Source organism: Tympanuchus pallidicinctus, unplaced genomic scaffold (assembly GCF_026119805.1).
Source record: "Tympanuchus pallidicinctus isolate F22 unplaced genomic scaffold, pur_lepc_1.0 scaffold18, whole genome shotgun sequence".
NCBI lineage: Eukaryota > Metazoa > Chordata > Aves > Galliformes > Phasianidae > Tympanuchus > Tympanuchus pallidicinctus.
This window is the reverse complement of record NW_026294699.1, coordinates 2,286,612-2,305,216: the sequence shown is the minus strand read 5'-3', so window position 1 is coordinate 2,305,216 and position 18,605 is coordinate 2,286,612. Positions and strand designations below refer to the sequence as shown.

The 18,605-nt window shown below is 47.9% G+C and overlaps 1 protein-coding gene across 2 annotated transcripts in view; it reads left to right on the top strand.

The window, feature by feature from the left end:
- XPO6 (exportin 6) overlaps window positions 1-18,605 on the top strand; it is a 49,114-nt gene that overhangs the window by 1,069 nt on the left and 29,440 nt on the right. For both annotated transcript variants that reach the window (XM_052679998.1, XM_052679997.1), the window contains exons 2-4: window positions 12,775-12,865; window positions 14,127-14,239; window positions 17,390-17,587. In XM_052679998.1, coding sequence (XP_052535958.1) covers window positions 12,775-12,865; window positions 14,127-14,239; window positions 17,390-17,587 — 402 coding nt within the window. The remainder of the gene's footprint in view (window positions 1-12,774; window positions 12,866-14,126; window positions 14,240-17,389; window positions 17,588-18,605) is intronic.

Genomic DNA, 18,605 nt, shown 5'->3' with positions numbered 1-18,605 from the left:
AGGAAGGTGAATAAATGCTGTGGGGTTTTGATGATTTGTTGGACCTGTGGTGTTTAGCAAGCTGCTGCTGTGCATGTGAAAAGAGGTTAGCAAGTTCTGTGCTTCAGGGGAACAGCAGTAACCTCACAGACTCAAAGAGGCTTGATTTTTCCATTGCCTTCATACAAACATATTCTTTCAGTCTGCTGAGTTACACATTGTTTTCTTTTACCTTGAGCATTCCGTTTTTGGTTCAACTACAAGCCAAGTAGTGGGTATGGCAGGTGAGAAGCAGTCATCAAGCCACACTGCAGAATTTACTGTTGTAGCGCTTCATGTGAGTCCTGTGGAAGATTTTCCTTCTGTTCCATGCTCCTTGGAGCCTGCAGATGGGCCTCTTCTGCTGCTAGTGCCCCCTCCTTCCTGGAGACAGTTGGACAAGTGTGAAGATGAGATTCTGTAAGGCACACTGGGAATGAATGCAGCATAATTAAACTGCGCTGTAAAAATCCAGAGTTGGGAAAGCAGATTCTATATCATGAACTGGGTTAAAGCTGCAGGCTGTAAGCAGGAGAAGCAGTGATGAGTTGGAGCTTGATTAACTGAGGAGGAGTGATGAGAGCAGCAGTCAGTGAGAGAAGCATCAAAGGCAGGAGGGGAAGCTGCAGTGACACGCACTGCGCTCGAAAACTGCGTGTGTGTTGGCAGCATGTGCCACTTCAGGGTGCTGCGTTCCACGAATCTTACACTACTGATAAGGAAATTCTAGAGCAGACCAAAAAGCATCAGTGTGTTTCCTACTCGAGCATTAGGTTCCTCCTGGCTGATTTAAAAAAAAAAAAAGAAAAAAAGCTTAAAAATTTTGTCTGTAGAACAAATGCACTGTTTTGCATCCAAAGAAGCTCTGCCTTTGTTTCACTGCTGATGCTTCACCTCTTGTTCTGCTTCTGCTACCAATGATGGATCATCTCTGAGGCTGTCAGGGGTCAGTTGTGATCGTTAGGGCATAGCAGTCACCAGATAGTGCGTAATGAACCCTCATGGGAGGCTGCAAGTCGGGCAGTTACCTCCTAGAGAATGTCGTCTTTGCTTATCTGAGACCTGTATCATGCCATCCACCAGAAGAATAGCTCAGGCTCTCCTTCCCTGCCATATCGTTTTGCTTGATATCTGGCTTTAAAGATGCCGTGTGAAATCAGCTGTTCTGTCAGTGAACTGCAGAGACTCCTCAAGCCCTGTGTTAGCTGTGCAGCAGGCACTTGCCTTTCCTGCTGTCAATAGGCCTCAGAAACGTGTAGCAAAGTGGGAAGCACACAACAGGAGTAGCAGTGGTGGCTCCAAAAAAGCCGTGTCCTTGTTGTGTGTGAAGCATAGCCTGCAGAAATGGAAGGAGGCAGGGGATGTGTGTAGCTTGAATCTTTCTAGGTTTTTCACGGCAGCATTCTAACTTTTATTTCACATCCCTGTTGTCATTTTCTTAGCACTAAGTACTGTCATTTGCTTATGCTTAAAGCCTCCTTTGAAGAACTCAGGGAGGTTTAAGCCTTCCATCTGCTAAGGAATCAAGTATGCCCGGATCACGGTGTACTTAGCCAGGTTGCTTGTGAGCAATAAGTTATTCTGTCACCCTTGGTTACCGAGGAGCATCCTGCTGTGAGTGATGGAAGCAACCCACGTCTATTGTGGATGTTGGCGCAGCTCAGCTGGTGGCCCTGTGGTTAGAGCAGGTCTGTGGGCCCACTGAGGCAATCCTACGTTAGTGGGACTGCTCCTGATGTCCCATGTGGCACGGGAACAGCCTCTTGCTTTTGCAGCCATCCTGCTGCTGGAGGTGCTTAAACTGTGCTGCTTGGGCTGCTGCTTCTGCCTGGAGAGCTGCAGGATGCCCTGCAATGAGAGGTGGAGGAGAGTGGGGTAAGGCTGCGTGCTGCTGTGCCACGAGGGCAGGAAGCACTGAGGTCACCTCTGCTCCTTGGGGATGGCAGAGGTGAAGCTGGGAGCTGGAATAGTGACAGTGGGACTCGATGGTCCTTATGGGCCCTTCCCAAGTCGGGATATTCTATGACAGCACCAGGCCGTGAGGTGTCACAGCCTGCATTCTGACAGCTTTTTGGAGTTCAGAAAGAAAAGTAAATCATTTTAGAGCTGTTCTGACTTGCTACTGAAAGAGAAACAAGAGAATAGGAACTTGCAAGTGTCAGCCCCAGCTCTGACATCTGGCTTCCTTTTTCAGCCTTCAAGTCGCTCAGCCTTTTCCTGCCTCTCTGTAGCATTATCCCCGTTTCACTAAACCATAAAGTGGGAGCAATGCCTTAACGCCTGCGAGCTGTTCACCTGTTTCTTAGTGCTGCAGAAGGCAGTATGTGGTGAGCCAGGTGGCACAAGCTATGCCATGGCATTCAGCACAGTGCTCTGCATTTCCCACCTACCTGTAAGCACGTCACACATCTTGTTTCAGAGGCTGGGTAGCTAAATGCTGCTTCTGCTGTCTCCAGTCAGGCTAAAAGGTATGAAAGCGAAAGTATGGAGCCTTAAGATCCCTTGTACTATCTGGAGAAGCCTCCTCTTGCTGACTGATGTTTGTGGCTGAGAGGTGAGTGGTGGCTGTTGGGATTGTTTTAGGGGAAAGCATTAAAATCTGGTGTGTGCAGTGAAGTTCATGCAGCTGGGTTCAGTGCTGCAAAGAGGTGGCTCAGTGTGCAGATACCTAACAGCTGCTGGGAGCTTGTGTTCTGCTCAGTTACTTCAATGTGTGTTGTTAGGTGTTGTCTCTTAGATCAGGAGGATACTCTGCTGTTGTTATATGCAATATAGAGGGGAGGAAAAAAAAAAAATAAGCACTTGCTTTTACATCTGTAAGTGGCACCTGGCTGGTAGTGTTATATGTCCTGAAAAATCCAAGTCATTGTCCTCTATCAGTCAGCAGGTATTTCCTACCAGTAGCTGTGTCTTTATTTGGGTCACTGCTGCCTTGGCCTTCTCTGCATCCCAGGAATTAACATGGCACCTTCCTTCTGATGTTGAGAGGAACGAGGTCTTGACTAACTTTGCTGTCTCAAAATGAAATGCTTTGAATGCCGCGTGCGGAGGTGAAGGATGCAGCAGATCTGTTGGAAAGCTCTCTGTGTTCCAACACGAGTGTAAATATTAACAGTTTGGTAGAGAGAAAGCACTGAGCTTCCTTCCAGGCTTGTTATCTCCATTGAGCAGTGACCTCTGTTCCAGGCAGCCCTGAGGCTCTGTCTGCAGCCACAAGGACAGAAGGAAGAGTTCTGTGCTCCAGGAGGAGGCTGGGAATGGTTGGGGTGACCTCTCTGATTTCAGCACGAGAGCACCTCAAGGATGGCAGAGATGTTCTGCGGGGAAGCGAGGGCTTTCCAGCACATCTTCCTGCCTTCTTTCTCCCTGTTTCTGATTCCTGTTTACCTTTCAACATCTCAGATGGTGTTCCTTCAGCAACATCACAAATTCCTTACTTTTTTCCCCCAGTGTTTCCTAATTCCTCTCCCATAGGGATCATGCTGAGAACATTTCTTTTACAATTTTCCAACACTCTGCATTTGTGCTCCAAATCTTCTGTTTGTTTCAGCATCTCTACGCTTGTAGCTGGGTCTGCAACTCTCTGTGTATTTTTAGCAGTTTGATGTGATGTTTTCTTACAGCTTTAATTGCAGTGTGGAGACGGGTTGTCACATTTCCTTTGTCCCCTTCTTTGTGACAGCAGCATGCTCGTCTCATGTGCATTCTGCCTTGTCGGGGTGCCAAGCCAGCACTGAAGGCAAGAGGATGGGATCTTACCTTCTAGAGAAATCCCCCATTTGGAAAAAATCCTAGCTTTGCAAATTGTGTCGTGCTTGATTGATGCAGTGTTGCTGCAGTGGGTGAGGTGATTTCTTGTACGTTACAACGCTGCCAGTTCTTTTCTGCTAGACTGAGGGCAACATCCAGCTTCTTCCACTGAGATTTGTCTGAGTGTAGAGCCTGAAACCGCTCCAGGAGCTGAAGCTGGTGTCTGAGAGCAGCACAGGACTCTGCAGGGGCAGCTGCAGGGAGCAGCTCTGCCGTGGTTGGGCTGAAGGAAAGAGGAAGCCAGTGCAGTCAGCAGCCTAACATCTCCGCTGTGCACGCTGAGGTAGGTGCTCAGCAGCAGGGCTTTGCTGTTCACAGCCCTGTGTGGGGCTCAGCCCGCAGGGCAGCCAGCGCTCAGGAGAAAGAGTTTGCTTTGCAGTGGGCCCCAGTGCTGCAGGAGGTGCAGGGAGAGGAGCAAGCTCTGCTGCTGGGAAGCAGCCCAAGAAGCTGGGGCACTGCGGGTGTCAACATCTTGTTTTGCTTTAAACAGGCTAGATGCTTTTCCTGAACGTACTGTTCTTTGGAAGCATTAATTAAAAAAGAAACCAAGTCTTACAGACGTGTTTTGATGATGTTATCCACAATAGTTTCATGTATGCTCTTAAACCCAACATGAGTTTTAGTGGCCTTTGCCAGCACTTCAGTTTGCAATACTGTGAGGTTTCTCTTCTTTTCCAGTGTCCTAGAAAGCACCATGTCTCTGCACACTGTAGTCATCATGCTGGGATTTGGATTTTGCTGCTGCAGGGTGTTGGGCAAGGTGCAGCCCTTGTCCCAGGCTCCCTGTAGCACCAGCCTTGCTTTGTTGACCCCAGCCTGTTTTCCACAAAGAAAGGGGGGACTTCTTTCTCCCTGCAGAGCAGCTTAAGCTGCATCTGAATAGAAGTGCCATTTTCAGAAGTTGCTGAATAAGTATTTTCTTTTTGCATTCATTTTCTTCTTTACTTACTGTAGTGCTTTCAATTTCCAGCCACGCGTGTGTGCATGCCCTCAGACTCCTGAAGCTGGGCCTGCAAACAGCTGCAGTTCAGGTTGTATGTCCACATATTGAGTTGTCTGCAGGCTCAGATACACCAGTGTGGATTTGCACTCAGTAAAGTATTTGAGAAGTGTTCTGGAAAAGCTATTAATGCTTTGTGGACATCTTGGTGCTGATGCACATCAGCTGATGCCTGTCACATCTTTACGCTTTTCCAGCCTCCTCCTCTCTGGTCAGAGGAGCTGCTGCATTTGTGTGACTCAGGAAGACACAGCTAAAACCTGAAGGTGTTTGTTGTAAGTGGACCCCATGCTTGGATACATCTCTTGGCAGTTCATCTATTTGCTGTGGACCATTTGAGTGAGGAAGTGTGTGGTTTTTTTTCCTTCAGAATTTGATTTGTTCTTGGCACACCTGGCCCTGCTGTCCCCCAACGTGCTTCTGGCCAAAATGCTGTGGGTTTGGGTTCTTCCCCCCAGTGCCTTTTTAAAACTTGGGTTATTTCAGTTGAGATACGGGGGGGATCTCAAAGTCAATGTGTTGTGTGCATTTGCTTGTGGGGCCAGCGCTGTGATCCTGTCTGTGCTTGCCTGCATTCCCCTCTGCAGAGGAAAGGGGAAGTGGTCTGTGCCCTGCAGCTGTTGTCTCACACCTGTGAGCATCACGAGGAAGGACAGGGCTGTCCTGTGCAGTGTGGGACATGGGAGAGCCCCCGGGGATGCGAAGTGGGTGAACAGACCGCAGTGCTGCAGTCACAGCCTTGTGCCCTTCAGATGTGACTTTCTAGACATCGCTGTAAGACTGCAAGTTCCTTTTGAACCCTGGGAGAGAAGCAGAGCACCGTGTGGTGCTTCAGCACCTGCAGCGTCCATCCAAAAAGCTCACTGACCCCTGCTTTTCTGATAAAGCCCCAGACAAAAGTGTGCCATCAGTGACAGCTTAAGAAATAGCGGGCAGCAGTTGAGAACTGTCTATGAGCAGCTCGTGGCTGCTGCAGGATTGATGGATCTAACTGTCCTAACAGCAGTTTTCATATCCCCTGTGTGTACCCATCTGATGCCCCTGTGCTATGGCAGTTTGCAGTCATAAGGGAGAATACTGACTGTAGTCTGTGTGAGATGCTTCTACGCTTCTCAGCTGTACGTTGTGACTCTAGGAGCCATTTGTTTGGGGGAAGTAATGTGTTGCCAAGTCTTCTCCAGCATTGGTAGCAGTGCTTTGTGATTGTTGAGTTGCCATTTGCGGAGCAGCCTTTGTGAGCAGCAGGATGACTGCTGGATGGCCCCAGGGTCGGTTCCTGATCACAAACCATCAGTTTGGAAAGGATCTGCCTCACACATCTGAGGCTGTTAATCAAAGTTCAGCCTTAAAACCTGAACCCAGGTAACTGAACCTGCCTGTACAAGATGATTGTAGAAATATGATCCTGTAGGTATTCTAAAAGGTGCCTGATTACCTGTGTACTGATGATGTTTACAGGTAAGGTGATCTCTTTATCCTGCTCCAGAAACCAGCTTATCACTGCTGCCTTCTCATGGCCTGTTCTCTGTGCAGCGCTGTTCAGCCTACGGTTGCTTTTAGGCTGATGTTTAAATAAAGCACATTGATTCCTGAGGTGCAGTCTGACAGTTCTGAATTGATGAGCAGTAGAGGCAGGATTCCCCAGCTCAAGTGCTGGGCATCAGCTTTGTCACGGTGGATCTGAGCACAGCATAACACGTTCGCTGCCTCCTTCACTCTTCACTGCCCTTAGAACAGTAATTCATGACTTCTGTGGCAGATTTTTGGCTTAAATTGCGATATAAGAGAAATGAGTTTGCAGAATCAGCATCTTGTCAGTGCACTGCAGGAGTGGTGGCTCTTGGAGCAAATGAAGCAGAGGACTGCTTGCGTGCTGCAGCCGGGAGGTCTCCTGAAATGGCACCAGGAGCCAGCACTGCTCTCACGGCACTGGTTTCAGCCTAGTTTCAGTTCATGAAACCACAAAAACATGTCTGAAATGCAACGAGGAAATTGAGAGCTTGATATCATCAGCAGCGTGCTGCAGGGGAACACGTCTGCCGTGGGGCTGTGCACTGCTTCCTATCTGAAGGCTTCTGGGCAAGCCTTGCAGTTCTGTCTGAGACCTGTGGAATGTGTGTGGAAACCCAGTCTTCTCCTATAGTTAGCTGGGAACAAGGAGCTGCAACACAGCACTGCTTTGAGCTGCACAGCTCTGCCTCGGCGTAGCGTGCACTCGTTCCTTCTGGAGTGTGCATTGGGTGTCATACGGCTGTGTTTTGGTTTTTGAAGCACTCCATTGCACTGATTCTGTTGCTGCTGTGCTTCAGTTCTTCCCCAGACTTCACTGCACAGCGCAGCCCACAGCTGCTCTGCGGGTCACCGAAGCAGTGCCAATGCTGGTGCTTTGCTGGCAGCAGCAGAAGGAAGGCTGTGGTGAATCATGCAGGCTTGAAATGACCCAGCACCTCCTGAGGCCATCACTGATGATGTGGGAGTTCCTGTTGCGTTGGGGCTGGGATGGGGAGGGACTCTGGAAGACACCCTGGTAGTTGGTAAAGCTGATGAGTAAGTTGTTGTGTCAGGGCACGTGCATACACATTATGTGTATAATCCACTTTACTGCGTGCTTAAAAATGATCTGTAATACTGTAAATAGTATATCATAGGGTCATGGAATGGCCTGGGTTCAAAAGGACCACAATGACCATCTAGTTTCAACCCCCCTGCTACGAGCAGGGTCACCAACCATCAGACCAGGCTGCCCAGAGCCACATCCAGCCTGGTGATACGTGGAAGAAAATACAGCAGCAAAGTGTGATGGTTTGTATCTGTGCGTGTGACTGTCAGTAAGTGACTGCACAGAAGTGGATGCAGAAGGTTCCCAAGTGAAAGGGAATGGGACAGTATCATTTAGAGGCAGCAGAGATGAGGAATTAATGAATTTTGTTCTACCAGCAGTTGCCAATGTGGGCACAGTGGGAATTCCTGCAGGAGCACTTCTGGCTTGGACAGGAGTGCAGTGTCCCTGCTGATACAGCGCTGCCCAAAGGACAGCAGGAGGCACCTCTGTGAGGCTGCAGCTGCAATTAACATCTTAGCAAACAAAGAGGAGGAAAAAAAGGCTTTGTGCAGGAGGTTGCCATAATTTTGTCTTAGTGATATCCATTTCCAAGTGCATTAAAAAAGCCCACAAAACCTCTTGCTGTTGTCATCAGCTGCAGGGCCGTATTTGAGCGTCATTTGTATGATCGATTCTCTGCTGAGCTGTTAATAGCAGCCATCAAAAGGTTAACGGCGTGGGGTTTTATGGCCAGGCATTAGGGGAAAGCTTTCCTCTTGCAGAAATGATGGCTTCATTTTCTAAGAGCATTTATTTATGAGAGTGCAGTGACAATCTGGCGTGGCCACGGCCAATGAAGCTGGTGGTTGGGGCTGGCTGAGGCACACAGCTTTCCTGCTTTGTAGCTCTGATCTTTAGAGAATAGAAAACAAAACTGGGGGGTAAGGGGATAAAAAAGGCAAGTGTGCTCTAAATGGAAGCTCTTCTGGAAAAACTTAAATAGCTTTAGAAGCTGTTATGGCTTTTATAAGCACTTTCATATTTCCCAGAATACTCAGATGCTTTTGTAAGAGGGAGAATGTCTTTGGTTCGATGTGAACTAAACTTAGCATTCTCTGCTCAAACACGCAGGGTCGAAATTGCAGCCACAGCCCAATTCCTACGTCTGGCAGCAGCTCTCATCAGCGTGGCCCCAAGTGTTTTATTGTTGATATTGCTGTCCTGTCTATTTTCTCCCACTCGCTGCAGCTCGTCCTTGTGAGGGCTGAGCCTATGACAGGTATGGAGAGACAGCTCCTTCAGAGCCTTGTCTGGTGCACTGATTTGGACCCCGAGCAGTCCAAAATGCCACAGGTAGGCAGCTATTAATGCTGTTCTCCTAAAGAGAAGTTGATGTCAGTTAATGGCACTCACCTCTTAAAACGGTCAGCTGGTATATCTAGATTTTGCTGATCCTTTTTATTTAGGACAAGAGGAAATGGGACTTAAGTTGCACCAGCAGAGGTTTAGGTTGGGAATTTGGAAACATTTATTGTCAGAAAGAGCGGTGCTGCAGTGGCACTGCTGCACAGGAGTGGTGGGGTCACCGTCCATGGAAGTGCTCCAGAGCTGTGGGGATGTGGCACTGAGGGATGTGGGCATGGGGGGGTGGATCAGACCTGGGGATCTGACAGATCTCCTTTTTTTAATTCTATGATTTTTGGAGGATTTCCTGGATGAGGGATGTCTTTGTGGGTATTCAAGTAATTGCTGTTCAGAGAGGAAGCTACATGCTCACCTGTGAGTCTTGCTCGTCTGGTTGTATGGGACCAGTATTAAAGGTTGGAGCTCAGAGATAAATGCTGTGAGTAAGCAACTGCACACCTGTGTCTTGATAAGTTATTGAATCGCCCTTAAAATTATCAGCACAGAGCTGGGGGTGGTCAGGGCGTAGCTTTGCAGTGTCCTGGCTACTGGAGCTCCAACGCTGCTTGCTGGCAGCCTCACTGGGTCAGATGGGCAATTCCAAGAGTGCCATTGTTGGCAGGTCTGCCGCCAGCATCCTGGCACATTTGTGTTGTGTGTCACCCAACCATGCTGAGGCTGATGGCGCTGTCTGAAGCTGTGGGATTTGCTGGACTTAAAGAATCCCAAGCGGTGGGGCACATGGATGGTGACACATGGAATCTGACCTTGGCTGCCTTTAATGAATTGAGAAGTGTGAGCACTGCTGGCTCTGATTGCCTGTGGGGTCACCTCACCCTGCCTGCCCGTCTCTGTGGGGCTGGGGCAGCCCCTGGTGTGTCTGTGTGCTGCCTGGGGCAGAGGCAGCGGCTCCTTCCCCAGACCCCTTTTGTTCCCTTTCCTCCAACACAGAAGTGTCCTGGAGTGGAGGCTGCCTGCGTCTTAATGTGAGTGGTGACACTGGAGATATCACAGCGGGGTTCAGCACAGGTCCTGCAAATAGTTCTGTGCTTATTATGGCCTCACTGGATAATTCCAATGGGCTAAGGACAGTAACTTCCCTCTGCAGTTCTCCAGCAGCACACGTCCTTGCATCCTCTTTACCATGACCCAGTTATCTGAGAGCTGCATGCAAGTTGGATCATTGCAGCGTGCCCCATGCGAGGTTAACCTGGGGATACCCAGAGGCACTACCAAATGCAGAAGGCTGCTCTCTGCCTTTCTGTCATGGCCATCTCCAGAGTGGGGAGCATTTGGTGTGCAGCAGATAACGCGTGTGGGAACCTGGCTAGCTTTGGTCTGTGCAGAGCCCACTGCAGGTCCAGTCTGATCACTGCTGCTCCACCTGTGAGGCACTGGCACAGGTTGCCCAAGGAGGCTGTGGATGCCCCATCCCTGCAGGCATTCAAGGCCGGGCTGGATGTGGCTCTGGGCAGCCTGGACTGCTGGTTGGTGACCTGCACACAGCAGGGGTTGGAGCTGGATGATCTTTGAGATCTTTTTCAACCCAGGCCGTTCTATGATTCATCTGCCCTCGGCCACACCTCAGGAACAACAGGGAGAGGTCAAGTGGGAGCATAAAACAGTCACAATGCAGGTGGCACTGAGCTGGGATGAAGAGTTAATCTGCCTGAGAGTGGGAAGGCCCTGCAGAGGGATGTGCATCAATGGGCTGAGGCCAACAAGATGAGCTTCAACAGGACGAGGTGCCAATGCTATGCTTTGGTCACAGCTTTTGCAGTGCCAGCCTTGTGCTCCTCTTCCCTCCTGCTCCTGACACTTGGGATATTGCAGTAGTGCTGCTTAGTGTCAGAGGCTGTGTTCCTACAGTCATCTTCCACACCTCTGAACTGAGGTAGCAGGGAGTCAGTGGAGGATGCAGCATATGGTCAGTAATGAAAACTGCAACTTCCAAAAGCAGGAAATGAATCCTCATAGAGTCATCACCAGGGTTGAAAAAGACCTCCAAGATCATCCAGTCCAACTGTCCGCCTATCACCAATGTTTCCCCACTAAATATTTCCCTTAGTACACCATCTGAATGTTTCTTGAACACTTCCAGGGACAGTGACTAGCAGCTCCCTGGGCAGCCATTCCATTTTCTGACCACTCTTTCAGAGAAGAAATCTTTCCTTGCATCCAACCTGAAGCTCCCCTGGTGCAACTTGAGTCCATTCCCTGTAATCCTATCACAAGGGAGCAAAGGTCAACCCCCACCTCACCACAACCTCCTTTCAGAGAGTTGTAGAGAGCTATGAGGTCTCTCCTGGGCCTCCTAATCTTGAATCTTACCTTAAAAAATCCAGCAAGATTAATCTTGAGTATCCTTCCTAAAGGAAGTTTGACTTACTCATCCCAAACCCTTCACATCCTGCTATCTCTGTGCAAGGAGCAAGTGCTTTCCATTGAACTAAAGCAATGTGGAGCATGGAGATGGAGAGAGCAAAGCTTCCAGGGGGGAAGCCTTACTCCAACGAGTCAATGGGAGCCAGCATGAAAACTGCCTTATGGGTGTAGGGCAACCAAAGCTGCCAGTGGGACTCTGTGTTATGGAAATACTGAAATTCTCTCTGAATCTTACTGAGAGTTAAGTAGGTTAGGAAGGAATTTGCAACAGCATGAAGCATCCAGGAGAGAAATTCACAGAAGTGGCTGCTCAGCTGTGTCCTGATGTCTCGAAAGCTACGGGGCTCTTCAAAAGGAGCTCTCACTACAGCACTGCTTCTGTTTGGGCACTGGGGGCTGTGGGATGGGGGGGCAGCTCAGGGGCAGCTGCCCACAGAGGCCACGTGCACATGGATGGAGGCAGTGACTGAGTGCTTTGCTTTCCCTTAAGTTGACAGAGTGGCTTTGATTCGATTGTAGGCTATTTTAAGCCAGTTGCTCGCTAGCAGAATGTTCTATTTTTTGCTAATGTAGTCCTTGCTTTCTAGAGCAGGCGTTTTATGGGGGGTGATGGGAAGGGGACAGAAGGAAAAAAAGAGGCTGAAATCCTGTCTTCCTTTGCCGAACAATTGAAGATGGTGGGAGAGCTGGGAGTGGGCAGCAGTGGTGCTCCTGTGGGCTGTCCTGCTCTGCTCTCTGCAAAGGGCTGCCAGGCACTGGGTGGGTTGGGTTTTATTTTTAAGAGGCAGAATTTTCAAGTTTTCTTCCTGGTTTGCTTTGTTTCTACACAGAGGGAAGTTGGGCCCTGAATCTTGCAGCATTTGTTGTTGACAGCATGAGTTGAAAACGTGAGAGGGAGGGGAATAGCACAGCCATGGCACGGACCTGCTGCTTCCTAAGGCCATCCTTTATTGGGTTCAGTTGAAAGGGAGCTGCAGTGCAGGTAGAGGCCATCCTCAGCGCTGGGATATTACTGCACTAAAATCTCGGCTCCAGAGAGGCATGAAATTGCTGTAACCTTGACTCACCCATACCGAGCTGTAACTATTTCCAATACTAAAAGCTACAGGGGGCCCAGATCTTTAATCAAACCTCTGAATGCTTGCGTGTCCCTTCTCAAAGGGCTGGAAATGCTTTCATGTCTGGAGCTGCTGCCCCCACAGTTCTTTTGGTGCTGCAGATGTGCGCCCTTCTAGGCATCAGCTGGAAGCATCTTGGCTGGAATTTGCTGTTTTTGTGAGAATCATGTGACACAGCTGAGCTGATTTGTGGCTACTGACTGCCCCCAGGGGCAAGGAGGAACCTTTTCCCACTGGTGTCACTGCTTAATGCAACTGAGCAAGTGATCCTTTAGCGATGGTCCCGGCTTTCCCTTTGACAAACCTTGTTGCTGCTGGGTGCAGTGAGCAGTTTGAATCCTACACTGCTTTGCTCTTTTTGTCTGGATTTCATTCTTCTGCTTTCGTGGCACAAGGGATGTCGACCTCCAAGTGCTGTCTTTTAAGAAATCATCTACACTGAGTGCAATTCAGAGTGGAAATCTGCATTAACTCCTTCCTCTTGATGATGTTTGCAGGCATCTGAAGAGGCCTCGCTCCGGGCTTTGGAGAGTCTGATGACTGAGTTCTTCCACAATTGCACAACGAATGAGAGGAAGCGGGAGATAGGTGAGTGCCTGCTCCTTCCAAGGGCCAGTCCCACTGCGTTGTGCTGCCTGCAGACCTCAGCAGAGGTCACTTTGTGCTGTTATTAAACAAATACAGCAGGGAAAAGTGCCCTGTCCGATGCAGAACTGGCATCGCTGTCTCTCCTGCTTGTGTGAATTGAAGTAAGGGCTGATGGGGGTTTGGGAGATCCCACCACAGGTAACTGACATCAGTGACTGCTCCTGTGAGCATGGAGCTGCAGATTCTTTTTACTGAGTGGGAACTTGGGTGGAGGAGGGATGTTGGGGTTTTTTTCTGCCTGCATGGTGTTAGGCTGCTGGGCTTGGAAAATGCCCACCTTCTGCTTCGAGGACTTGAGGAGTTGTCCTGCCCCAGGGAGGGAAAGCAGAAGAATGTCCTAATTAATGTGAAATGATAAGGGGGAATAACCAGTGAGATTTCATTTTGAGTGATGTTATTAAATGTGTCCTGAAAACCAGCAGAGATCACCCTGGTCCTCCAGAACAGCTCCTTTCTGCTGTGCCTAATGGGCACCAATAGGTCATTCTGCTTTTCTTCTCAAACTTCTGCCACTTCTGAAACTTCAGTGCAAAGGTATGATTAGTGTGAAAGATTTATTCCAAAAATCTGGATGAATTATTGAGCAACTGGCCAACTATTCTTCTGTTGAGATCACCTGCAGTGCTAGAGTGGATCTCCATCGTAGCTTTTCGTTTAGTCCAAGTGGAGGTATCACAAATACCATTGCTGTGTTCCTTTCAGTATCTCCCTGTTCTCTTAGTCTAGCTGCAGAAAGGAAACCCACTGTGAAGGCTGAAATGTGGCCAGCCTGTAGCACAGCCCTTGCAGCTTCTCCTTCCTGCTCAATTTAATGTACAGCTGCCTGACCTGAGGTGCCCACCATCATTGGAGGTGCTGAGGCTTTTGGTGCTGACTTACCAAGCCAATGTCTCCTGAAGCGATTGCATTTAAACAAGAGCAATTTTTTTAATATATTTTTTCTCTTTCCATCTTGTCTCAACATCCAGCACTTAGCCCAGTGTAGGACTTCTGTCACTTGACACACTTATTTTCTTTCATTGAAGCCTGCTGTTGGATTATTTTCAAGGTTTTTGAGTGTGATACCCCCTGCCCTGGTTGTTTGAGAGACCCTGGACGTGGCTTTTTATTCTGAGCTCGGTGTGTGCTGTATGTACATTGTTATGACTCTGTTTGCAGCTTGAGTATTTTAATGCATTTTCTAATGCTTTGTTTTTTTCAGAGGAGCTTTTAAATAATTTCGCCCAGCAGATAGGAGCCTGGAGGTTCTGCCTCTATTTCCTGTCAAGCACAAGGAATGACTACGTGATGATGTACAGTCTGACTGTGTTTGAGGTAAGATGTGTGCTGTTGTCTGCATTCTCCTTGTCTGATGCAGTTCTGTATGACAATCGATTCTGTTTGAAATGTTTCTCTGAAAAGGCAGCCTTAATGAGGACAGTGATACAGCTGCTTTTATTGCTCTCTCCTAAAGAAGTTATTTGATGGCAGGCTTACAGTAGGAGAATCTTTGTACATAAATTGAAGAATTAACTTCCTGGCATCTCTAAGTACAAATTACCTGCAGTTTGAGAGGCTGCTCAAGTTTTCTGCACCATGCTTTTAAGAATTACTTCTTTTTATACTCTCTTTATAGTAGAAATGTGTATGGCTGCCTCCTAGCAGCTGCAAACTGTGATGCTAAGGGGTGAAATCAAATTGCTTTTATCTTTGAAATCTCTTTTTCTGACGTGCTCTTTTTGGAATTACATCCTGCAAGCTTGTGTGAGTTCTAGAAGGAAGGTCACTCTTAGAAGAGCATGTCCCACTTTCTGCTTATTTATAAAAGAGAAAAAAAGTTATGGTTAAAAGCCTGAGTGTTGGTTTGTGTAGCTACTGGAAGAAACAAAGTGTTCTGTGCAAACTTGGTCTTATCAGCTCGTTTCTTTCCCTGATGATACTCTGGGGTTTGGCTGTGGTCAGCTGGGTCTGTTTCTCTTTTCATTGGGTCTCTGCACTGTGTTCTGGGCTGGATTGCAGTCTGAGCCTTGCTCCAAACTCAGGGAGTGTTAATACCCTCTGCAGTGGCCTGCTCTACAGGCAGAGCAGACAACTCTGTTCTTAGAAGTTGCTTTGGCAATTTATGTGTCCGTGGTGTTGTTGACTTCTTAATGTATAAGACTCCATTTATCCAGGGCTGTGAAGGGAGGAGGATGAAGTAGATCTATCTACAAATGGGATCCGTGTGGCCCTTAACCATCAGGAGAGCCCTCTCAGAAAGGAGTGGCAGAAGTTGTATGGAACGGATGTTACCCAGGAACAGCAATTAAACTGATTTTCATGAAGAGGAAAACATGGTGTTTGGTTACTGAGCCTCCGACTCCCTGGGCAGAGGGAGAAAGTAGTACTGAAAAAAAGAATTGTGCCCAGAACTAAGCAGAACAAAGAAATCACTGTGCAAGTGTAAAGTGAGGGAAGCAATCCACAGCTCAGCTGAGAGATTAAGATCTCTCAGTGCAGAAGCTGCCATTCTTGATCTTAACTACTGTAGCGCTGTGCCTTTGGCCATTCCTCTGCAGGTCTGCAGCTGTGCCTTGTTCCTCAGCTCTGTGTTGAGTGTTGGTCCAACCATGTGCAGGGACACAAGGCTCATCCCTAAAACTTCCTCTGAATGCTGTGTTTTCTAGATTATCCAAAAAGCTAACAGCTGACTTGGTGTAAAGGCCCTCCTCCTGGCCCCCTTCCACATGAACTGTTGTCTCCTTTTGCTCTGGGAAAAGAGAATGCCTTCCCAAGAACGTTTCTCGGGAGAAGAAAGCTGCCACTTTCACATGAATGGGGTGAACTGTGAACACGAGGATGGATATTAATGCTGGAGCATCTGCCAGTTTTATGGATGCTTCAGTAGTTGTTTTGGTCTTGCAGTTGGAAACTGGGCCATTGTTGGTTCCTAAGCAATGCTTCTGGATCCTCCCTAGGGGAAAGGAGAGAAAAAAAAGCCTTTTAACCTTTTTGAGACACTCTGTGTGTCGTGTCTATGAGCCATCTGTGTGTGTATATATGTATATATCCACCTCTGCATACTGAACTGGAACCTTGGTGCTGTATCTCTGGTCTGCTCTGAACATAAGCATAGCTTTCCATGTCACACAGAAGCACTGCACAGCATTCCCTGCTGTTGCATTTTCCAGCTGTAAGCCTGCAAACAGCTCCAGATAGTGTCCCTGTAAGAGGTCTCCTGTGTAAATTATCCCTAGAGGCAGAGCAATTAATGCTCCAGAGTCCCTAAATGGGATTGTAGCATGGCAGGAAAGCAATTTGTGACTCTTCTTATGGATTTTGTCTGCTTTTTTTAAGTGGACTAAAAGCTTTCTGTTTAAGTGATGCCCTGTCACTGCAGAGGAGCAACCTTCCAGCTGAGCTCCAGGAGACCTCTGGGGCCTCAGAGCTCTCAGAGCCAAGCTTACTTCCCTTCTGTGTTGTTATTCTGCCTCATGCAGGGCTATTTTTTCCTTTTAGAAGGGGAAGTGGGGATGGCCAGGGTTAAAAGCTAGAGAAAAGCAGCCAGCTCTGCTTGACCCAAGGCTGGTTAGTGTGGTGATGGGCCATGTGCCATCTGATAGTAGCAGTCGTCTTTAGTGAAAATCTGATTTTGCAAGGGTTCTGTGTGTCTGATACTGTTGTACTGGGTGTGGAACTTCATTTTTTATTAGAACTTGTTCCTGCACACTGCATGGCTTGTAAGAAGTGGGCTCGGTGAGTTTTGCTCAGCAGCCTGAGCACTGCTGTCTGCCATTGCCCAAGGACCCCATTATGTAGCAGAGCTTTTCAGAGGTAGTGGAGCAGGGTCTGTGGCCTCTGAAGCTGCTCTTGTTCTGCCTGCCTTAGTTCTCACACACTCATCCTTGTGCTGATAAAGATGGCAGGGTTAGGGCTGCTGAGTAATTGTGGCATCTGAAATGGTAACTTCACCTAGAAAGCCTGGGTCAGAGCTCTAACAAGGGCAGTGTCTTCTCTTTTAATCTGCTGATGTCTCCTTGCAGGTCTGCAGGTCTGCCCATGGCAGCCAAGAAGCTTGAGCTGCATCACTTGTAGATGCTTATTTTTTAACTGGCTGTGCATGGACAGATCTGAAAGCTATGGCCTTTCCCCCCACCCCAGCATTGTGGCAGGGAAGCCTAAGGCATGAGATGCATCAGTGCTGAGCAGTGCTCTGTCCCTGCACTGTGTGCCTGAGGTCTCTCCATGAGTACAGCTCATGCTGACTTTCACAGTAAGCTTTGTAGCTGCACCTCAGGCTTTAGGGGATCAGCTTTTCCCAGTTTTTTTTTTTATATGTCTGAAAAGCTGCTGATAATATATCTATTAAGATGCTTTTCCTTCAGGCTCTGTACCTGGCATCATTAAGGTTATCCTATTCAGACACCGAAGTATTTATCTTCAGTGAAGCATGTCACGTCAGCTTGTTTAAGATGGACTCATTAGAGAGCTCTGTTTCTTTTCCAGAACCTAATCAATAAGATGTGGCTTGGGGTCCCATCTCAAGACAAAATGGAGATCCGCAGCTGCCTGCCCAAGCTCCTGCTAGCTCAGCACAAAACTCTGCCTTACTTCATCAGGAACAAACTCTGCAAAGTCATTGTGGATATTGGCCGACAGGACTGGCCGATGTTCTACCATGACTTTTTCACTAACATCTTGCAGGTAAGAAGCTTTCCAAAGATACTTTTTTTTGCCACCTAATTCTAGTAGGTCGTGCTGCCCTGAAGAGCTTTGGCACCACATCACGTAAGGTCACCAGCTGAATGCTGTTGGGATGTTTGAGGTCTCATCCAGAAAACTGGGTGTATTTGAGGCTCCTGGCTGAGTTGCTGCCATTAGTTTGAATGTTACTGTTTGAAATACAACATCTTCAGGTGAAGTCTGGGCTTGAGTCGCAGCTCGCTGTTGCAAACATTGTCTTTTAGTTGAGTACTTTGTTTCCAGCTCTCCCCAAAACGTTCGTAATTGACTTAGAGTCCTGCTGTAAGCTGAAGTGCTGCTCAACCTTTTTCTGCAGACATAATTACATTGTCTGAATGCAGCCATGCCCACAGACAAGCCCCAAGGCAACTACTGAAATAAATCAACATCCCTAAGTGTCAAGAGTTTTTGCTAAGACAAATGGATCTGGTATTAAGTGCAGAAGAAGAGCCCACCTGGCATCTCAGGCTTGTTTTGTTGCTAACTGGAGTAATCTCTTCTGAAATAGCTCTTTGTAACCACATAGTGCAGCATGCTGCATTTTTTTTCCTGAATTGTCACTCTGACAATAAGTGTTTTAAGACAACTGTCTATATTTAAGCTTTGGCTTTGATTACATCTGAATTTGCAATTGAAACACTTTGTAATCTACTTAGCCATCTTTAGTGCATACAGAACCCACTTTAGGTGTCAGTTTTTCCTTAAGCCTCTCCTGTGGACTGATCTTCTGAGGGAAGTGCTCCCGTTAGTAAGTTCCTGTAGCAGAAACCTTCAAAAAAAGTTCAGATAAATTGGAAGAGAAACACAAATACCTCAACTTCAAGACCCCAGAAAAGTGAAAGCAAAACACAGCTCCTGTGCTAGAGTTGCAGAGCCGTCTGATCTCACATTTGTCTTCTGAGATGATCTAAAGCAATTATTTGATTCTTGAGCAGCAAATTGATATCACAGTACTCTAAAGGCTCAGTGCCACATTCCC